The sequence below is a fragment of the Ascidiella aspersa genome, chromosome 8 (assembly GCF_963924565.1).
Source record: "Ascidiella aspersa chromosome 8, kaAscAspe10.2, whole genome shotgun sequence".
NCBI classification, from domain to species: domain Eukaryota; kingdom Metazoa; phylum Chordata; class Ascidiacea; order Phlebobranchia; family Ascidiidae; genus Ascidiella; species Ascidiella aspersa.
In genome coordinates, this window is record NC_139454.1 from 2,802,118 (window position 1) to 2,822,197 (window position 20,080).

At 41.1% G+C, this 20,080-nt stretch overlaps 1 protein-coding gene and 34 non-coding genes across 35 annotated transcripts in view; 1 reads left to right on the forward strand and 34 right to left on the reverse strand.

The window, feature by feature from the left end:
* Positions 1-20,080, forward strand: part of LOC146134862 (dynein axonemal heavy chain 6-like) — a 205,502-nt gene that overhangs the window by 95,355 nt on the left and 90,067 nt on the right. The window contains exons 79-89 of the mRNA XM_083395693.1: positions 506-622; positions 1,322-1,549; positions 2,360-2,435; positions 3,126-3,286; positions 3,774-3,931; positions 5,091-5,284; positions 6,209-6,393; positions 6,817-6,948; positions 7,417-7,528; positions 8,437-8,564; positions 10,553-10,723. Of these exons, the coding sequence (XP_083251819.1) occupies positions 506-622; positions 1,322-1,549; positions 2,360-2,435; positions 3,126-3,286; positions 3,774-3,931; positions 5,091-5,284; positions 6,209-6,393; positions 6,817-6,948; positions 7,417-7,528; positions 8,437-8,564; positions 10,553-10,723 (1,662 nt within the window). The remainder of the gene's footprint in view (positions 1-505; positions 623-1,321; positions 1,550-2,359; positions 2,436-3,125; positions 3,287-3,773; positions 3,932-5,090; positions 5,285-6,208; positions 6,394-6,816; positions 6,949-7,416; positions 7,529-8,436; positions 8,565-10,552; positions 10,724-20,080) is intronic.
* Positions 10,884-10,954, reverse strand: Trnag-gcc (transfer RNA glycine (anticodon GCC)). Its single transcript has one exon. It is a non-coding gene; the product is annotated as a tRNA-Gly (tRNA).
* Trnag-gcc (transfer RNA glycine (anticodon GCC)) lies at positions 11,023-11,093 on the reverse strand. Its single transcript has one exon. It is a non-coding gene; the product is annotated as a tRNA-Gly (tRNA).
* Positions 11,162-11,232, reverse strand: Trnag-gcc (transfer RNA glycine (anticodon GCC)). The gene has a single exon. It is a non-coding gene; the product is annotated as a tRNA-Gly (tRNA).
* Trnag-gcc (transfer RNA glycine (anticodon GCC)) lies at positions 11,577-11,647 on the reverse strand. Its single transcript has one exon. It is a non-coding gene; the product is annotated as a tRNA-Gly (tRNA).
* Positions 11,716-11,786, reverse strand: Trnag-gcc (transfer RNA glycine (anticodon GCC)). The gene has a single exon. It is a non-coding gene; the product is annotated as a tRNA-Gly (tRNA).
* Positions 12,133-12,203, reverse strand: Trnag-gcc (transfer RNA glycine (anticodon GCC)). Its single transcript has one exon. It is a non-coding gene; the product is annotated as a tRNA-Gly (tRNA).
* Positions 12,271-12,341, reverse strand: Trnag-gcc (transfer RNA glycine (anticodon GCC)). The gene has a single exon. It is a non-coding gene; the product is annotated as a tRNA-Gly (tRNA).
* On the reverse strand, positions 12,410-12,480 carry Trnag-gcc (transfer RNA glycine (anticodon GCC)). The gene has a single exon. It is a non-coding gene; the product is annotated as a tRNA-Gly (tRNA).
* Trnag-gcc (transfer RNA glycine (anticodon GCC)) lies at positions 12,549-12,619 on the reverse strand. Its single transcript has one exon. It is a non-coding gene; the product is annotated as a tRNA-Gly (tRNA).
* Trnag-gcc (transfer RNA glycine (anticodon GCC)) lies at positions 12,688-12,758 on the reverse strand. Its single transcript has one exon. It is a non-coding gene; the product is annotated as a tRNA-Gly (tRNA).
* Trnag-gcc (transfer RNA glycine (anticodon GCC)) lies at positions 12,966-13,036 on the reverse strand. Its single transcript has one exon. It is a non-coding gene; the product is annotated as a tRNA-Gly (tRNA).
* On the reverse strand, positions 13,244-13,314 carry Trnag-gcc (transfer RNA glycine (anticodon GCC)). Its single transcript has one exon. It is a non-coding gene; the product is annotated as a tRNA-Gly (tRNA).
* Positions 13,382-13,452, reverse strand: Trnag-gcc (transfer RNA glycine (anticodon GCC)). The gene has a single exon. It is a non-coding gene; the product is annotated as a tRNA-Gly (tRNA).
* On the reverse strand, positions 13,521-13,591 carry Trnag-gcc (transfer RNA glycine (anticodon GCC)). The gene has a single exon. It is a non-coding gene; the product is annotated as a tRNA-Gly (tRNA).
* Positions 13,660-13,730, reverse strand: Trnag-gcc (transfer RNA glycine (anticodon GCC)). The gene has a single exon. It is a non-coding gene; the product is annotated as a tRNA-Gly (tRNA).
* Trnag-gcc (transfer RNA glycine (anticodon GCC)) lies at positions 13,938-14,008 on the reverse strand. The gene has a single exon. It is a non-coding gene; the product is annotated as a tRNA-Gly (tRNA).
* Positions 14,216-14,286, reverse strand: Trnag-gcc (transfer RNA glycine (anticodon GCC)). The gene has a single exon. It is a non-coding gene; the product is annotated as a tRNA-Gly (tRNA).
* Positions 14,354-14,424, reverse strand: Trnag-gcc (transfer RNA glycine (anticodon GCC)). Its single transcript has one exon. It is a non-coding gene; the product is annotated as a tRNA-Gly (tRNA).
* On the reverse strand, positions 14,493-14,563 carry Trnag-gcc (transfer RNA glycine (anticodon GCC)). Its single transcript has one exon. It is a non-coding gene; the product is annotated as a tRNA-Gly (tRNA).
* Trnag-gcc (transfer RNA glycine (anticodon GCC)) lies at positions 15,326-15,396 on the reverse strand. Its single transcript has one exon. It is a non-coding gene; the product is annotated as a tRNA-Gly (tRNA).
* On the reverse strand, positions 15,465-15,535 carry Trnag-gcc (transfer RNA glycine (anticodon GCC)). Its single transcript has one exon. It is a non-coding gene; the product is annotated as a tRNA-Gly (tRNA).
* Trnag-gcc (transfer RNA glycine (anticodon GCC)) lies at positions 16,021-16,091 on the reverse strand. Its single transcript has one exon. It is a non-coding gene; the product is annotated as a tRNA-Gly (tRNA).
* Trnag-gcc (transfer RNA glycine (anticodon GCC)) lies at positions 16,159-16,229 on the reverse strand. Its single transcript has one exon. It is a non-coding gene; the product is annotated as a tRNA-Gly (tRNA).
* On the reverse strand, positions 16,297-16,367 carry Trnag-gcc (transfer RNA glycine (anticodon GCC)). Its single transcript has one exon. It is a non-coding gene; the product is annotated as a tRNA-Gly (tRNA).
* Positions 16,852-16,922, reverse strand: Trnag-gcc (transfer RNA glycine (anticodon GCC)). The gene has a single exon. It is a non-coding gene; the product is annotated as a tRNA-Gly (tRNA).
* Positions 17,545-17,615, reverse strand: Trnag-gcc (transfer RNA glycine (anticodon GCC)). The gene has a single exon. It is a non-coding gene; the product is annotated as a tRNA-Gly (tRNA).
* On the reverse strand, positions 17,822-17,892 carry Trnag-gcc (transfer RNA glycine (anticodon GCC)). The gene has a single exon. It is a non-coding gene; the product is annotated as a tRNA-Gly (tRNA).
* Positions 18,238-18,308, reverse strand: Trnag-gcc (transfer RNA glycine (anticodon GCC)). Its single transcript has one exon. It is a non-coding gene; the product is annotated as a tRNA-Gly (tRNA).
* Trnag-gcc (transfer RNA glycine (anticodon GCC)) lies at positions 18,377-18,447 on the reverse strand. The gene has a single exon. It is a non-coding gene; the product is annotated as a tRNA-Gly (tRNA).
* Trnag-gcc (transfer RNA glycine (anticodon GCC)) lies at positions 18,516-18,586 on the reverse strand. The gene has a single exon. It is a non-coding gene; the product is annotated as a tRNA-Gly (tRNA).
* Trnag-gcc (transfer RNA glycine (anticodon GCC)) lies at positions 18,933-19,003 on the reverse strand. The gene has a single exon. It is a non-coding gene; the product is annotated as a tRNA-Gly (tRNA).
* Trnag-gcc (transfer RNA glycine (anticodon GCC)) lies at positions 19,071-19,141 on the reverse strand. The gene has a single exon. It is a non-coding gene; the product is annotated as a tRNA-Gly (tRNA).
* On the reverse strand, positions 19,487-19,557 carry Trnag-gcc (transfer RNA glycine (anticodon GCC)). Its single transcript has one exon. It is a non-coding gene; the product is annotated as a tRNA-Gly (tRNA).
* Trnag-gcc (transfer RNA glycine (anticodon GCC)) lies at positions 19,626-19,696 on the reverse strand. Its single transcript has one exon. It is a non-coding gene; the product is annotated as a tRNA-Gly (tRNA).

Genomic DNA, 20,080 nt, shown 5'->3' on the forward strand with positions numbered 1-20,080 from the left:
TTTGTCAAATTAATTTATTTTCAGGTTAAAATTTAGGTCAAAAAATAATCGCCCTAGTTATCAGCATTTAGTTTGTTTAAATATTCAATGTTCATTCGAATGCGAAATTAGGCCATTTCAATGCTTTGGGGTAATTAATTTATTGCCTGCTATGAACTTATAATTTTTTAAAAAGTAATAATTAAAATAGCTTAAGTTGTTCTTAATAGTAAGGCATTAGCAACGTTGACAACCACTGCGTTAACGCTTCATTAATGTGTAAACTTTACCACTGGAATCAGCTGCTTTATAGTTGTACTGTCGAACAATTTGGCCAGGACACAGCATGCTTTATTTATGACAAAACTTTGACCTGATGAAGCACGGTTGTGCAAAAGCTTGTCGAGACTTCAATATAACTTGTCTTTATATAGTGTCACTATTATCCTATTTAAAATTAGACAAGCACGGCCATTTACAAAGATTAAGTTTACAAACTGTATTTATAAACTTCTTTTACCTCCAGGCGATTGTTGAAGAACTTAGCAGTCCCGGTTCAGAAGTGGATTCTCAGTTCCGACTCTGGTTGAGTTCCAAGCCTGATCCTTGCTTTCCCGTTCCTATCTTGCAAAAGGGACTTAAGGTAAGCTTATATCGTCTCGTTGTGACATGTTACGACGCGAAATTTTTACGTTATGGATTTTCGCAAAACTATTGCAATTTCACGATATTCAATTTCGAAGTGGGAGCCTTCTTAGTGAAAATTTTATAATTTTTTGAAACGTCGTAGTTGACTCTCTCAAGCTTTTCTTATGTTAGAGAAACCTAAAAGTTTCAAAGTCACTTGTCTTTTCGTTGTTTTTATTTAATGTCAGTTTATACATTTTAAAAGTGGTTGTCTCCCTTTTTAGCAAGTTTTTTTGTTTAATTTGGTCTAATAGGAATCAGTAAAATGCGATGCCTGCGGAAAAACAAAAAACAACAAAAACAAATCGAACAATTAAACTAAAAAGATTTAAAATTGGGTTCAAAATAATGGCTAAAAACAGAGTAACTCAGCGGTTAGGAAACTAGACGTAAAACTTTCTTCGCTAACTAAAGGTGTTTTTATTTAATTTCACTACGGGATCAGAAAAATGTTGAAAAAAAAACAAAAGAAAAATACCTAAAAAAATTATGGCTAAAAACTAAACCAGTTTTAAAACTATTGCCGTAAAACTTTCTTCTCCTCACCAAAGATGGCCGTAGATCGAAAAATAAACTAAAGGCTTGAAATTAGGTTCAAGATAATGGTTAAAAACACAGCCGCCCAGTTTCGAAAACTTTCTTCTCTTCACTACAGATGGCAGTTGAGCCTCCTCGTGGCATCCGATCCCACCTCCAGTTGGCTTTCGGGTCTTCCGGATCTGGAGAAGTGGGAGCTGAACTCTTCGAGTCCGGATCCACTCATCCTCACTGGAAGCCGCTCCTATTTGCTCTCTGCTGCTTCAACGCTCTCTCACATGAGAGGAGGAAGTACGGGACCCTGGGATTCAACCTCTCCTACGACTTCACATCTTCAGATCTAGAGGTAGGAGGAATCGAGGAACGAACATTAAAAAATAAAAAATAAAAAAAAAATCGAAATAAAAAGTGACCTACAAATTGCTACCCAGTTACTTGGAAATGAAAAATGACCTCCCATTTCTTTGAATTAAACCGGGAAATTTTCAGCGGAATTATTTTTATACCACAGTATTATAACTTATCATAGACCTAAATCAATACGAAGTGAGACTCAAGCTCGTAAGTTCTAAATCGTCCGTGTAAAATAAAAAGGGTCGGTTATGGGAATATCGGGAGCCGTTGTTTGAGTACGGGACTGTTTTCCTGTGTTTAGGGTTAGGGTTGCGGTTAGAAATTGGGTTAGGAGTTATGAATTAAATTGGGGTTGGGTTAGTTTGCTGTAAATATTATTTTGGTGTAGTTTAGGTCCTATTCTGACTAGTTAATGCTTTTTTACGATTTATTATTATTGAGGGAGTTGATGTTATTCGAATTTTCATCTTATTGCTGGACTGTACACTTCAAACCAATAATTTTGATTTTAGTGTTTCTAGAACTGATTATAGTCAGATTTGGTACATTACTATACAATTCGCCTGTGTAGCTAACGAGGCACCATTTTCAATAAAACTAAAGTTGAATTAGGAACCATTCTGCGACACAATCTGTGCACAAATTGTCCTACAATTGGAATCATTTCGCTATAAATCGTAAAAGTAAATCTGAAAGACATATACCCTAAGTGGTTTTCGCAAGTTGAAAAGTGTCAGTTCAGAATAAATATCTTTAACCTTATTGCCATAACTTTGAGTTAATCACGCAATTTGCCTTCCAGGTGTCTATCCTCATGCTGCAACAGCTTTTGATCGAAGATGGACCGATTCCCTGGTCGGCTCTGCAACATTTAACAGGTAAAACAATCCAAGTATGAAGGTTCCTTACATTTAAAACCAATATGCTCAGCCCTACCTTTGTCATAACATATTATATAATGGTAACCTTAAGTATATAAGACCATGGTGTTAAGTTTCACAGTCAATTTAGCCACAGAAACAAAGCCTGGTCGTTAGCATCAATAATTTCGCATGATAAACTGACAAAAAATGGACTTAAAGTTTACTGGCTCTAATTATGACTAGGTATTCAATTTAAAAGGCTTGACTTCGCCTTTAGTTATTTTACGAATGCCTCGACTGGGCATTCAATCGTTTTCAAAATAGAAATTTGTTGTGATTAAACGGTTGTTGCTCTGAACTGATAAAACAAACTGGTAATATAATGCTGATGAAGAGAAAACATCAACCTGCAGTTCTCACAACCTTAGTAAAATAGCAACTTTCTACAGTTTTCAACACTATTTATTTAATAAATATGTAGTGTTGCTGCCAGGCATTGTTTCATTTGTAAAATAGAAAATTTGATTTAGGTAGCAATTATATTGCCCTGAAAGAGATTTCCCGAATGTGATCGAAACGTTTGCACTTTAATCAAATTTTACCGGAAGAACTACTTATTTAATACCTAGCTATCAACCATTTGCCTAAGCTTGGTTTAAAAGACTAAACATGGCGTCCGTTTCACTGTTGTTTCGCAACCAACAGGTGAGGTGGTTTACGGCGGACGCGTCACGGATCACTGGGATCGTCGTTGTCTGGTTTCGACCCTCAACAAGTTCTATTGTGACGAAATAACCACCCCCGGGTACGCTCTATCCAGCAATGGGGTGTATCGGGCACCCAGTGGTTTCGATTCATTCAATGCGGTGAGCAGAATGTTTTATCAACTTGAAACCTTAATGTCAATTTAATTAGTTATACTTGGGTATTTTTTTACCACCGCAAATCAAACAAAACTGGTTCCTGTTGGGCAAAATCTTATCAATTAATTTTGTCTTTAAACAGTAGTTTTTTATTTCTAGCTTAGAAAATAACTCAAAGGTAGGTTGACCTACAATCATTTTCAAGCATACTAAGGCTTTTTTCCTCAACACTGGTGACGTTGTTAAGACACGTGACTGAAATAATTAATATTTCTATGTATGTCTTTAGTCGGGATCGCCCTATACATAAAAAATAAAAAATAATAATTATAAACCACATTTCTATTTTCTGGATTTGGTCACACAGTCCAGTCGCTTTAAATTGCCTTTCCAACGCTTTCCATTATTAAGGAGAAATATGCCATGCTTGTACACAAAAACATCAAATCAGAAAGTACCATATTTAACACTGTTTTGTGACGTTATTTAGACACGTGACTACATCAACCAATTACCGCTCTCGGATCCGCCTGACGTGTTCGGTATGCATGACAACGCAGAACGAACCTGGATGGAGTCGGAAGCCAACAAACTCGTTGACGTCATCATAAGCGTTCAACCCAAACTCGCAACCGCAAGCGTACTCGAGTGAGTCGAACTTAGATATAAACTATAGAAGGGCGTATCCTTATGGATTCCAAAACCATTGGCAGCAGGTTTCTGCTTGTCGATCACTGTTCCACTGACGCGTATATAAATAATAAAACTCAAAGTTTAAAAACCAGAGTAAAATCAGGATCAGACATTTAAAAAAAATATTCGTTTTAAAAAATTGTCTGGATCCTGGTTTTACTCTGGTTTTTGAACTTTGAGTTTTATTGTTTAGATGTAAACTAGTTTGTTGTTAGATATTTGACGTTGAAATTGATTTTTGTGTCGGACTCAGATGTAAAACGAGTTTTTTTTTCAAATAAATTTTACCTGGAAATTGATTTTTGCCGCATTTTTCTTTCGATAAAAACAAATTCTAATGATCAAATTAAACGCAAGAACTCAAAGTCCGCACTCGAGTGAGTCGGACTCAGATGTAAAACGAGTTTTTTTCAAATAATTGTTTAAATACTGACCCCCAAAAGCAGCACTTCCTCGCAGAGAAGGTATGCTGTGCTTAAAATTTTGTTTGCCGTATTTGTTTGTTGCATTGATTATACTGAGGTGTAAAACAAATTGTAATTGCTTTAGTCGTAGGACTGCCACCTGATGGTTGTTGAATCGATTAAAAAAAAATCAATGATAAAAACAGTTTTAATAAAATAATTAAACGTTTGGCAAAAGTTGTACTATGAACGTTCGACGTCATTTACCCTGGAGAAGGCGACTTGAATAGGTTGCCCAAACGTTTGGAGAAAAAAAATAATATTACGGTTTTCATCTACATTTAAAAATTGACACGCAGAACAGATGCAGGAGTGTGTGTGCGCATCTTTCATTAAATAAGCCCATTATTAAATAGGTGGCATTGCGAAATATTTTTGGCAATATTCGCAAACGCAACAGGCAAACGACATGTATATTTTCGTTTCTTGTAATATTCACCTCATGTGTCAATTCCCAGTGTTTCTTACATTCTGTTGATATTAGTTTTTCTTTTACATTTCAACCAGGACTGGCATTTTTGCAATATTCGCAAACGCATCAGGAAAGCGCCATGACGGCCATGTATATTTTGGTTCTTGTAGTATAAGTTTTTATAACATTGTGTTTTTTACATTCGGTAAATATTACTTTTATTTTACATTTCAACCAGGACGGGAAAAACAGATGCAGAAGTGGTGATGGACATCACAGCCGACATGCTTCGTCGCCTTCCGCCCTCAGTCGAGCATGACGAGTCGCTGAACGAATCGGAGCGTGACGAGCAGTTGACCTTGGCAAGGTTAATGACGAGCCACGTGTGGGCAAACCTGCTCAGCAAGTCGGAAGCCGCCTCCGAAGAAAAAGGTGTCCTTGAATTATGTTTTGGTATTCTCTTTTAGTAGTAACAATAAAGATATGATACAAAGGGTTATAGCGTCGACACAGTATTGACATTTTTTTTAATTATAATTCTTATTATTTTTTAAATTACAAGCAAATATAAAAAAAATATACGCCGGTTGTCTACTATATAATTTTTCATCAAAGGTCCGATAATTATAATTAATATCACCGTTGCCTGCTGCATCCTGGACGTAAAACTAACTTGGACCTCGGTCATACCGGTACCGTCGCTCTACCAACTGAGCTACACAGACTCAGAGGGGAGCAAGTTGGGAAACAACCATAGCACTTTTGCCTGCTACACCCAGTTCGTAAAACTAGACTGTGGCGAGATTCGAACTCACGACTTCGGTCATACCGGGACCGTCGCTTCACCAACTGAGCTATACAGGCTCAAAGGGAAGCAAATCGAGAAACAACCATAGCACCATTGCCTGCTGCATTCTGTTCGTAAAACTAGCCTGTGGCGAGATTCGAACTCACGACCTCGGTCATACCGGGACCGTCGCTTCACAACTGTGCTACAAAGGTTTAGAGGGGAATAAGTCAAGAAACAACCATAGCCCTGTTGCCTGATGCACCATGTTAGTATAAACAACTCTATGCCGAAAGGGATCTACAAAACCCTATTAAGTCAATGAAACATACTTTAAAATATCACGGTCGTTTTTTAGTGCGATGTGGACTAGGGTCATAGAATTTTTTTCGGCATGTAACTTTTTGAGCTTACGTCAAAAGTTGACGTCATAAAACAAGAAGACATAAGAAACGTGCTGCTTTCGGTCCAACAAATCTGAACTAATATTTAGTGTTATATCAAGTGCTGAAGCGTTTTTTAATTAAACAGATTTCTCTAAAAAAATCTTAAAATTTAACTTTTCACAGGCGAATCCCGACTACCGCTCATGCAGTCTGCCTTGCTGACCGTGGCCAGGCAGGAAATTGACCGCTTCGATCGTTTGCTGGACACCATCATGTCCAGTCTGCGTTCGATGACCAGAGCACTAGCTGGTGAGATCGTTATGTCCGACTCACTGGAACAGGCTTACCAAGCCATGCTACTGCACAAGGTAAGGGGTTGTTTTAATTTTGCGCTTCTGTGGTTTAATTTGAAATTAATTTGTAAAACAGTTCCAAAACTTTTGACTTTTTATCGTAAAAAAATAGGAAAACAACGTATATTTTTGGCAATAACATACTATTATTTTTTTCAAATCATGTTGGGGTTCAAATGTGCAACACTTTCCGCTCACATAGATGCGTAAAATTTGATCAGTGCCTAATTTTATAAGCATACATTTTTTGCCACTTTTTCACCGTACTTTTTGCAAAATGCTGTCTGCATGAAGTATCGTTTTAGGGCAAAATCATTTTGTAGGTTTACTGTTACATTGTTCATTATTAAACACATTCAAACAATATCTCACACCCCATGACCAAGTTAGTACAGTCGTAGTCTTGCCAGAGTCCATATTACCACAATACGTATCCAGGTGCCGGAATCTTGGCAGAAGGTTTCTTACGAGTCTTGCAAACTGCTGGGATCGTGGATGGAGGATTTGCTTCAGCGGATCGAATTCTTCTCCAAATGGTCGCAGCTTGTCGTATCAACTGTGCAAGCTAAGGTAACTTCACGTGGGTGTGCAGCGCGATTTTTGACGCTCTGGATTTCTCTGAGCGTCGAAACGCCCTGGAATTCGACCAAGTTTTCAACAAAAGTGCAAATTAATTCCTGTAGCACAATCTTTGTTTAACACTTTTCTGAATTACCATATAGACACGATGTCATAGAATTTCCAAACTATGTTTTATGCAATTTCTAAAAGGCGTTGTTGATGCCATGGCCCCTGTAAACGACGTTTTGCGAACTTGGACAATGTAGTTTTTCGCGCTCACTATGCTGCCTTTTAAACGGCAGATTTCAAATCACTGTTTTTGCCAACCTAAACAATTGCTAAAAAAACAATGGCTTTGTTGAAACATTACAAGGCTCTGTTGGAAAAACAGGTTCCCGACCCCAAGGGTACTCGGTTTACCATAGTATGTACCTAAAGTCGTTTTGCAGCGGTGTAACGTTTTACTTTTGTACGCAGATCGGAATTTCTCGAAACGTTCCTGGCCAACGATCCACTCCTGAAGATCGGATGAGCGGAAGCTTCGACGAGCCGACAAGCTACTGGCTGTCTGCCTTCTTTTTCCCGCAAGGTAAAACTACTGCCGTAAATTGATGTGGATTAGCTACCTCTCAAATCCACCGTAGGCCTATTGGAATGCTCTTAACAATACTGGCCGGAAGTAATGAAGTTTGCCATCAAATTAAATTGGGAGTGCCGAAAATTTCATTAAAGTTCTATTTAGCTATTGGCTGGATGTTTTTACAGTTAGGTCAATTGTTAATGTACAACCACGAAAAATACAACGTAGAATACTATAATTTATTATCACCACACTGAATGACTTTGAGTTTATTTTAAAATGAAACTCAATTGGCGGTGCATGAAATTTCACTAAAGTTATGATTTTGGGACTGTATGAATTTTTACCATGCGATTGTTAATTTACAACTAAGAAAAATAAAACGCAGGATTTTTGTAAAAAACAACACTATATTTTATCATCACCGCTTTGAATAGCATTGCGGGAATTTGATATAAAACCAATAAAGGCAGAGCATGAAATTTTATAAAACGTATAATTTTGATATTGTATGCATTTTTACTATGAAAAATGCAAGGTAGGATTTTGTAAAAACAGACCTATAATTTATTCAGCTAACCTCGGATTGAATTTTGCAAAGTTTGTGTTTTTTTTTAAATACGCTAGATACGCTATTCTTGACTTTTCCAGAAAACACTTTATATTGTAATATCGATTTATTATTTTCATTTTATTTATTGAAGGAAAGTTCTTAGTTTCACGTGTATTTAGCTTTTTTCGTTTTTCTCGCGCCACCCGCGTGGCAGATTAATCTAAAAAGTATAACAATTTAACCCAGCTAGACGCAACTAATTTTTTAGGCCAAAAAATGTCATATACAAGAAATATAATTTAATACCATTAAAACGTAACAGCAAGAAAATGCGTGTCAATTGATTTATATACTTTTCTTCCAGGATTTCTAACCGGGGTGCTCCAGAACTACGCTCGCAAGCACATCGTGCCAGTTGACACGCTACGGTTCAGGTTTGACGTGCAGGACGCTCAAGAAAGTGACACGATCGAGGTTGGCAAGAAGCGACAGGTAATCTCATAAACCAGTGATTCTTTATCTGTTTCCAACGAACCATGGTTGCACGCAGGGTTTTTTTTAAGGTTTGGTTTGGGTGACCGCTAAGTAGTTTTAAGAGACGGCAAGTGTTTCATTTCAATACCAAAAAGTTGCAAGTCCAAAATTTGGGAAACCGCTGGAGAAATTTGTTTCGGTCCCCCAAAACACCTTAAAAAAACACTGGTTGCACGCGTAGGATATTCAGGTGGTACGTAATTAGCTTGTGCGGATTTTACGAAAGTTAACGCATTTGTGATATTCTAGTGCAGTGATTCCCAAACTGTGTGCCGCGGCACAATAGTATGCCTCGATAGATTTTCAAGTGTGCCGCGAAACTTTTTGTAATTTTAGTAAAGAGAATATTTGTATTACCAATAAGCATACACAAAAGCTTTTTAGATTTAAATGCACACCACCTATTATAGGTTAATCATATTGAGATATTTACAGTTTGTCGTGTGTTAAGGGCGATTGTAAAATTACTCTGTTGTTCTGTTCAAAGTGTGCCGCGAAATATTTAAGATATTTAAAGTGTGCTGCGAGCCAAAAATGTTTGGGAACCACTGGTCTAGACTCTAGAAATTAGAGTCAAAGCCGGAATCGGGACTCGAGTGTGATACGAGTGATTCTCAAGTGTGCAGCGAAACCTTTGTAATTTTGGAAAATAAGTTATTTGTATTACAAATAGACAAAACGCAAGCATTTTAGACCTAAATACGCACTATTTATTAGGAATTTTTAATTTTGAGACATTCACATATAGTTTGTCGCGTGTTAAGGGCGATTACAAAATGACTCTACTCTTGTTCTGTACCGCGAAATAGTTTTTTTAGTGTGCCTCGATGAAAAAAGTTTCGGAACAACTGTTATAGTGGCTTCTGTTTGGTTGTTTTTTTCTCTTTTTTGCCTTAACTTGGCTTATCCACAATCTGAATCTAGCGCCGTGTGTGCGTTTTTACTACACTTCTTGGGGAAAAAACGTGATCAAACCAGGCGTTTTTCAGTTTCATGTTACGTTTTTTGATATAAAACCAATCTGGGAAAAATGACGTGAAAAAACAGTATGAATTTAAACTCGCCTAGGCTGCTTAGTAACTTCAGTGGGCAAAGCCACGTATACTTGGTAATGGGGTGTGAGCTTCTGGTTTAAACCAGCTGTTACATATTTGGCTCGCGGCCAGAAAAGTTTGAGAACCAGTTGCTAAGCCGAGACTGACTGGTAAATTAATCACGTCCGAATCTTATAAATGCAGCGTCCAATCTACGCCCAAAAACACAACTTATTTACATCACATAGGATTATTTTTACAATACAAGACCATAGAGAATAATATTTTACAGTACAAAGACAAATTTAGTTTTAAAATAATTTTCTCCCACCTGATTCATAAAAGAATTGCAAAAATTGATTTCATAAACAACGGTTTACACTTTGTTTAATACTTGTTACGATTGTTTCCAAAATCGTTTAAATTTATAAACAAAATTCCCCGAAAATAGATTTTATTTATCAATAAATTACCGTGAGAAAGCAAACAACCTTACTGGTGTTTTATTGGATTATGGAAAATTGGTTATGGAAATTCTGCTAGTTTTTTCACGTATTAATTTTGGTCTGTTTTTCAATTCTGACTAGTGACGAAGAGTTGAATTTCTGCATTTTAACAGCATTTTGAAACTTTTTGACGACATCTAACTGTAGGAATTCTACTGCAAAGATTTCCACACAGGGTGACTGACACATCTAGTAAACCTACGCATAAATCAACACACATCAAGGTGTTCAATCAAAAATGCACGGACATATGAGTTCAACAACTGTGTTCTACCCCTTCTAATGTGGATCTGCTTGTACTAACAAAATAACACATCTAATGAACCAGCACACACCGAGATATCGCTTAAATCGAAACGCAATTAGGTTTCGGTCGCTTTAATTTACATCAAACATTTTCATTCAGATAAAGAAAACCGCTTTTCGAACCAGTGCTTCCCCACTTACGGACGGCGTTCGCGTTTTCGGACTCTACCTGGACAGCGCCAGTTGGGATTACAAGGACAAAACACTGTGCGACACCAAAACTAACGACCGCTATGTCGGCATGCCAGAGATACACTTTGTCCCAGAAAAGGTACTTGTTGATCGTTATACATTGAAATGAGCATTTTTTGTGCTATTCAATATAAAACTTTTCGAAACAGACAAATGGCAGGCCACTAATGCCCTTACGCTTTCGAAACAAACAAATTTTGTCTTAAAAGAGTTTTATTTCACCTAATTAGTATAAAACTTGCATTGGCCGGGAATCGAACCCGGGCCCCCCGCGTGGCAGGCGAGGATTCTACCACTGAACCACCAATGCATTACCCTTCTATAAACGAACAAATTTATTCTTAAAAGAGTTTTATTTCAACTAATTAATATAAAACTTGCATTGGCCGGGAATCGAACCCGGGCCCCCCGCGTGGCAGGCGAGGATTCTACCACTGAACCACCAATGCATTACCCTTCTATAAACGAACAAATTTATTCTTAAAAGAGTTTTATTTCAACTAATTAATATAAAACTTGCATTGGCCGGGAATCGAACCCGGGCCCCCCGCGTGGCAGGCGAGGATTCTACCACTGAACCACCAATGCATTACCCTTCCGAAACGAACAAATTTAGTCTTAAAAGAGTTTTATTTCACCTAATTAATATAAAACTTGCATTGGCCGGGAATGGAACCCGGGCCCCCCGCGTGGCAGGCGAGGATTCTACCACTGAACCACCAATGCCCTTACGCTTTCGAAACGAACAAATTTAGTCTTAAAAGAGTATATTTCACCTAATTAATATAAAACTTGCATTGGCCGAGAATCGAACCCGGGCCCCCCGCGTGGCAGGCGAGGATTCTACCACTGAACCACCAATGCCCTTACGCTTTCGAAACGAACAAATTTAGTCTTAAAAGAGTTTTATTTCACCTAATTAATATAAAACTTGCATTGGCCGGGAATCGAACCCGGGCCCCCCGCGTGGCAGGCGAGGATTCTACCACTGAACCACCAATGCCCTTACGCTTTCGAAACGAACAAATTTAGTCTTAAAAGAGTTTTATTTCACCTAATTAATATAAAACTTGCATTGGCCGGGAATCGAACCCGGGCCCCCCGCGTGGCAGGCGAGGATTCTACCACTGAACCACCAATGCCCTTACGCTTTCGAAACGAACAAATTTAGTCTTAAAAGAGTTTTATTTCACCTAATTAATATAAAACTTTCATTGGCCGGGAATCGAACCCGGGCCCCCCGCGTGGCAGGCGAGGATTCTAGCACTGAACCACCAATGCCCTTACGCTTTCGAAACGAACAAATTTAGTCTTAAAAGAGTTTTATTACACCTAATTAATATAAAACTTGCATTGGCCGGGAATCGAACCCGGGCCCCCCGCGTGGCAGGCGAGGATTCTAGCACTGAACCACCAATGCCCTTACGCTTTCGAAACGAACAAATTTAGTCTTAAAAGAGTTTTATTTCACCTAATTAATATAAAACTTGCATTGGCCGGGAATCGAACCCGGGCCCCCCGCGTGGCAGGCGAGGATTCTACCACTGAACCACCAATGCATTACCCTCCCGAAACGAACAAATTTAGTCTTAAAAGAGTTTTATTTCACCTAATTAATATAAAACTTGCATTGGCCGGGAATCGAACCCGGGCCCCCCGCGTGGCAGGCGAGGATTCTACCACTGAACCACCAATGCCCTTACGCTTTCGAAACGAACAAATTTAGTCTTAAAAGAGTTTTATTTCACCTAATTAATATAAAACCTGCATTGGCCGGGAATCGAACCCGGGCCCCCCGCGTGGCAGGCGAGGATTCTACCACTGAACCACCAATGCCCTTACGCTTTCGAAACGAACAAATTTAGTCTTAAAAGAGTTTTATTTCACCTAATTAATATAAAACTTGCATTGGCCGGGAATCGAACCCGGGCCCCCCGCGTGGCAGGCGAGGATTCTACCACTGAACCACCAATGCCCTTACGCTTTCGAAACGAACAAATTTAGTCTTAAAAGAGTTTTATTTCACCTAATTAATATAAAACTTGCATTGGCCGGGAATCGAACCCGGGTCCCCCGCGTGGCAGGCGAGGATTCTACCACTGAACCACCAATGCCCTTACGCTTTCGAAACGAACAAATTTAGTCTTAAAAGAGTTTTATTTCACCTAATTAATATAAAACTTGCATTGGCCGGGAATCGAACCCGGGCCCCCCGCGTGGCAGGCAAGGATTCTACCACTGAACCACCAATGCCCTTACGCTTTCGAAACGAACAAATTTAGTCTTAAAAGAGTTTTATTTCACCTAATTAATATAAAACTTGCATTGGCCGGGAATCGAACCCGGGCCCTTCGCGTGGCAGGCGAGGATTCTACCACTGAACCACCAATGCCCTTACGCTTTCGAAACGAACAAATTTAGTCTTAAAAGAGTTTTATTTCACCTAATTAATATAAAACTTGCATTGGCCGGGAATCGAACCCGGGCCCCCCGCGTGGCAGGCGAGGATTCTAGCACTGAACCACCAATGCCCTTACGCTTTCGAAACGAACAAATTTAGTCTTAAAAGAGTTTTATTTCACCTAATTAATATAAAACTTGCATTGGCCGGGAATCGAACCCGGGCCCCCCGCGTGGCAGGCGAGGATTCTACCACTGAACCACCAATGCATTACCCTCCCGAAACGAACAAATTTAGTCTTAAAAGAGTTTTATTTCACCTAATTAATATAAAACTTGCATTGGCCGGGAATCGAACCCGGGCCCCCCGCGTGGCAGGCGAGGATTCTACCACTGAACCACCAATGCCCTTACGCTTTCGAAACGAACAAATTTTGTCTTAAAAGAGTTTTATTTCACCTAATTAATATAAAACCTGCATTGGCCGGGAATCGAACCCGGGCCCCCCGCGTGGCAGGCGAGGATTCTACCACTGAACCACCAATGCCCTTACGCTTTCGAAACGAACAAATTTTGTCTTAAAAGAGTTTTATTTCACCTAATTAATATAAAACCTGCATTGGCCGGGAATCGAACCCGGGTCCCCCGCGTGGCAGGCGAGGATTCTACCACTGAACCACCAATGCCCTTACGCTTTCGAAACGAACAAATTTAGTCTTAAAAGAGTTTTATTTCACCTAATTAATATAAAACTTGCATTGGCCGGGAATCGAACCCGGGCCCCCCGCGTGGCAGGCAAGGATTCTACCACTGAACCACCAATGCCCTTACGCTTTCGAAACGAACAAATTTAGTCTTAAAAGAGTTTTATTTCACCTAATTAATATAAAACTTGCATTGGCCGGGAATCGAACCCGGGCCCTTCGCGTGGCAGGCGAGGATTCTACCACTGAACCACCAATGCCCTTACGCTTTCGAAACGAACAAATTTAGTCTTAAAAGAGTTTTATTTCACCTAATTAATATAAAACTTGCATTGGCCGGGAATCGAACCCGGGCCCCCCGCGTGGCAGGCGAGGATTCTAGCACTGAACCACCAATGCCCTTACGCTTTCGAAACGAACAAATTTAGTCTTAAAAGAGTTTTATTTCACCTAATTAATATAAAACTTGCATTGGCCGGGAATCGAACCCGGGCCCCCCGCGTGGCAGGCGAGGATTCTACCACTGAACCACCAATGCATTACCCTCCCGAAACGAACAAATTTAGTCTTAAAAGAGTTTTATTTCACCTAATTAATATAAAACTTGCATTGGCCGGGAATCGAACCCGGGCCCCCCGCGTGGCAGGCGAGGATTCTACCACTGAACCACCAATGCCCTTACGCTTTCGAAACGAACAAATTTTGTCTTAAAAGAGTTTTATTTCACCTAATTAATATAAAACCTGCATTGGCCGGGAATCGAACCCGGGCCCCCCGCGTGGCAGGCGAGGATTCTACCACTGAACCACCAATGCCCTTACGCTTTCGAAACGAACAAATTTAGTCGTGAAAGAGTTTTATTTCACCTAATTAATATAAAACTTGCATTGGCCGGGAATCGAACCCGGGGCCCCCGCGTGGCAGGCGAGGATTCTACCACTGAACCACCAATGCCCTTACGCTTTCGAAACGAACAAATTTAGTCTTAAAAGAGTTTTATTTCACCTAATTAATATAAAACTTGCATTGGCCGGGAATCGAACACGGGCCCCCCGCGTGGCAGGCGAGGATTCTACCACTGAACCACCAATGCCCTTACGCTTTCGAAACGAACAAATTTAGTCTTAAAAGAGTTTTATTTCACCTAATTAATATAAAACTTGCATTGGCCGGGAATCGAACCCGGGCCCACCGCGTGGCAGGCGAGGATTCTACCACTGAACCACCAATGCCCTTACGCTTTCGAAACGAACAAATTTAGTCTTAAAAGAGTTTTATTTCACCTAATTAATATAAAACTTGCATTGGCCGTGAATCGAACCCGGGCCCCCGCGTGGCAGGCGAGGATTCTACCACTGAACCACCAATGCCCTTACCCTTTCGAAACGAACAAATTTAGTCGTAAAAGAGTTTTATTTCACCTAATTAATATAAAAATTGCATTGGCCGGGAATCGAACCCGGGCCCCCCGCGTGGCAGACGAGGATTCTACCACTGAACCACCAATGCCCTTACGCTTTCGAAACGAACAAATTTATTCTTAAAAGAGTTTTATTTCACCTAATTAATATAAAAATTGCATTGGCCGGGAATCGAACCCGGGCCCCCCGCGTGGCAGGCGAGGATTCTACCACTGAACCACCAATGCCCTTACGCTTTCGAAACGAACAAATTTAGTCGTGAAAGAGTTTTATTTCACCTAATTAATATAGAACTTGCATTGGCCGGGAATCGAACCCGGGCCCCCCGCGTGGCAGGCGAGGATTCTACCACTGAACCACCAATGCCCTTATGCTTTCGAAACGAACAAATTTAGTCGTAAAAGAGTTTTATTTCACCTAATTAATATAAAACTTGCATTGGCCGGGAATCGAACACGGGCCCCCCGCGTGGCAGGCGAGTATTCTACCACTGAACCACCAATGCCCTTACCCTTTCGAAACGAACAAATTTAGTCTTAAAAGAGTTTTATTTCACCTAATTAATATAAAACCTGCATTGGCCGGGAATCGAACTCGGGACCCCCGCGTGGCAGGCGAGGATTCTACCACTGAACCACCAATGCCCTTACGCTTTCGAAACGAACAAATTTAGTCTTAAAAGAGTTTTATTTCACCTAATTAATATAAAACCTGCATTGGCCGGGAATCGAACCCGGGACCCCCGCGTGGCAGGCGAGGATTCTACCACTGAACCACCAATGCCCTTACGCTTTCGAAACGAACAAATTTAGTCTTAAAAGAGTTTTATTTCACCTAATTAATATAAAACCTGCATTGGCCGGGAATCGAACCCGGGCCCCCCGCGTGGCAGGCGAGGATTCTACCACTGAACCACCAATGCCCTTACGCTTTCGAAACGAACAATTTAGTCTTAAAAGAGTTTTATTTCACCTAATTAATATAAAACCTGCATTGGCCGGGAATCGAACCCGGGCCCCCCGCGTGGCAGGCGAGGATTCTACCACTGAACCACCAATGCCCTTACGCTTTCGAAACGAACAATTTAGTCTTAAAAGAGTTTTATTTCACCTAATTAATATAAAACTTGCATTGGCCGGGAATCGAACCCGGGCCCCCCGCGTGGCAGGCGAGGATTCTACCACTGAACCACCAATGCCCTTACGCTTTCGAAACGAACAAATTTAGTCGTGAAAGAGTTTTATTTCACCTAATTAATATAAAACTTGCATTGGCCGGGAATCGAACCCGGTCCCCCGCGTGGCAGGCGAGGATTCTACCACTGAACCACCAATGCCCTTACCCTTTCGAAACGAACAAATTTAGTCGTAAAAGAGTTTTATTTCACCTAATTAATATAAAACTTGCATTGGCCGGGAATCGAACACGGGCCCCCCGCGTGGCAGGCGAGGATTCTACCACTGAACCACCAATGCCCTTACGCTTTCGAAACGAACAAATTTAGTCTTAAAAGAGTTTTATTTCACCTAATTAATATAAAACTTGCATTGGCCGGGAATCGAACCCGGGTCCCCCGCGTGGCAGGCGAGGATTCTACAACTGAACCACCAATGCCCTTACGCTTTCGAAACGAACAAATTTAGTCTTAAAAGAGTTTTATTTCACCTAATTAATATAAAACTTGCATTGGCCGGGAATCGAACCCGGGCCCCCCGCGTGGCAGGCGAGGATTCTACCACTGAACCACCAATGCCCTTACGCTTTCGAAACGAACAAATTTAGTCTTAAAAGAGTTTTATTTCACCTAATTAATATAAAACTTGCATTGGCCGGGAATCGAACCGGGGCCCCCCGCGTGGCAGGCGAGGATTCTACCACTGAACCACCAATGCATTACCCTCCCGAAACGAACAAATTTAGTCTTAAAAGAGTTTTATTTCACCTAATTAATATAAAACCTGCATTGGCCGGGAATCGAACCCGGGACCCCCGCGTGGCAGGCGAGGATTCTACCACTGAACCACCAATGCCCTTACGCTTTCGAAACGAACAAATTTAGTCTTAAAAGAGTTTTATTTCACCTAATTAATATAAAACTTGCATTGGCCGGGAATCGAACCCGGGTCCCCCGCGTGGCAGGCGAGGATTCTACAACTGAACCACCAATGCCCTTACGCTTTCGAAACGAACAAATTTAGTCTTAAAAGAGTTTTATTTCACCTAATTAATATAAAACTTGCATTGGCCGGGAATCGAACCGGGGCCCCCCGCGTGGCAGGCGAGGATTCTACCACTGAACCACCAATGCATTACCCTCCCGAAACGAACAAATTTAGTCTTAAAAGAGTTTTATTTCACCTAATTAATATAAAACTTGCATTGGCCGGGAATCGAACCCGGGCCCCCCGCGTGGCAGGCGAGGATTCTACCACTGAACCACCAATGCCCTTACGCTTTCGAAACGAACAAATTTTGTCTTAAAAGAGTTTTATTTCACCTAATTAATATAAAACCTGCATTGGCCGGGAATCGAACCCGGGCCCCCCGCGTGGCAGGCGAGGATTCTAGCACTGAACCAACAATGCATTACCCTTCCGAAACGAACAAATTTAGTCGTGAAAGAGTTTTATTTCACCTAATTAATATAAAACTTGCATTGGCCGGGAATCGAACCCGGGCCCCCCGCGTGGCAGGCGAGGATTCTACCACTGAACCACCAATGCCCTTACGCTTTCGAAACGAACAAATTTAGTCTTAAAAGAGTTTTATTTCACCTAATTAATATAAAACTTGCATTGGCCGGGAATCGAACACGGGCCCCCCGCGTGGCAGGCGAGGATTCTACCACTGAACCACCAATGCCCTTACGCTTTCGAAACGAACAAATTTAGTCTTAAAAGAGTTTTATTTCACCTAATTAATATAAAACTTGCATTGGCCGGGAATCGAACCCGGGCCCCCGCGTGGCAGGCGAGGATTCTACCACTGAACCACCAATGCCCTTACCCTTTCGAAACGAACAAATTTAGTCGTAAAAGAGTTTTATTTCACCTAATTAATATAAAAATTGCATTGGCCGGGAATCGAACCCGGGCCCCCCGCGTGGCAGGCGAGGATTCTACCACTGAACCACCAATGCCCTTACCCTTTCGAAACGAACAAATTTAGTCGTAAAAGAGTTTTATTTCACCTAATTAATATAAAACTTGCATTGGCCGGGAATCGAACCCGGGCCCCCCGCGTGGCAGGCGAGGATTCTACCACTGAACCACCAATGCTCTTACGCTTTCGAAACGAACAAATTTAGTCTTAAAAGAGTTTTATTTCACCTAATTAATATAAAAATTGCATTGGCCGGGAATCGAACCCGGGCCCCCCGCGTGGCAGGCGAGGATTCTACCACTGAACCACCAATGCCCTTACGCTTTCGAAACGAACAAATTTAGTCTTAAAAGAGTTTTATTTCACCTAATTAATATAAAACTTGCATTGGCCGGGAATCGAACCCGGGACCCCCGCGTGGCAGGCGAGGATTCTACCACTGAACCACCAATGCCCTTACGCTTTCGAAACGAACAAATTTAGTCGTAAAAGAGTTTTATTTCACCTAATTTATATAAAACCTGCATTGGCCGGGAATCGAACCCGGGACCCCCGCGTGGCAGGCGAGGATTCTACCACTGAACCACCAATGCCCTTACGCTTTCGAAACGAACAAATTTAGTCTTAAAAGAGTTTTATTTCACCTAATTAATATAAAACCTGCATTGGCCGGGAATCGAACCCGGGCCCCCCGCGTGGCAGGCGAGGATTCTACCACTGAACCACCAATGCCCTTACGCTTTCGAAACGAACAATTTAGTCTTAAAAGAGTTTTATTTCACCTAATTAATATAAAACTTGCATTGGCCGGGAATCGAACCCGGGCCCCCCGCGTGGCAGGCGAGGATTCTACCACTGAACCACCAATGCCCTTACGCTTTCGAAACGAACAAATTTAGTCTTAAAAGAGTTTTATTTCACCTAATTAATATAAAACTTGCATTGGCCGGGAATCGAACCCGGGCCCACCGCGTGGCAGGCGAGGATTCTACCACTGAACCACCAATGCCCTTACGCTTTCGAAACGAACAAATTTAGTCTTAAAAGAGTTTTATTTCACCTAATTAATATAAAACTTGCATTGGCCGGGAATCGAACCCGGGCCCCCGCGTGGCAGGCGAGGATTCTACCACTGAACCACCAATGCCCTTACGCTTTCGAAACGAACAAATTTAGTCTTAAAAGAGTTTTATTTCACCTAATTAATATAAAAATTGCATTGGCCGGGAATCGAACCCGGGCCCCCCGCGTGGCAGGCGAGGATTCTACCACTGAACCACCAATGCCCTTACGCTTTAGAAACGAACAAATTTAGTTGTGAAAGAGTTTTATTTCACCTAATTAATATAAAACTTGCATTGGCCGGGAATCGAACCCGGGCCCCCCGCGTGGCAGGCGAGGATTCTACCACTGAACCACCAATGCCCTTACCCTTTCGAAACGAACAAATTTAGTCGTAAAAGAGTTTTATTTCACCTAATTAATATAAAACTTGCATTGGCCGGGAATCGAACACGGGCCCCCCGCGTGGCAGGCGAGGATTCTACCACTGAACCACCAATGCCCTTACGCTTTCGAAACGAACAAATTTAGTCTTAAAAGAGTTTTATTTCACCTAATTAATATAAAACTTGCATTGGCCGGGAATCGAACCCGGGCCCCCCGCGTGGCAGGCGAGGATACTACCACTGAACCAGCAATGCCCTTACGCTTTCGAAACGAACAAATTTTGTCTTAAAAGAGTTTTATTTCACCTAATTAATATAAAACCTGCATTGGCCGGGAATCGAACCCGGGCCCCCCGCGTGG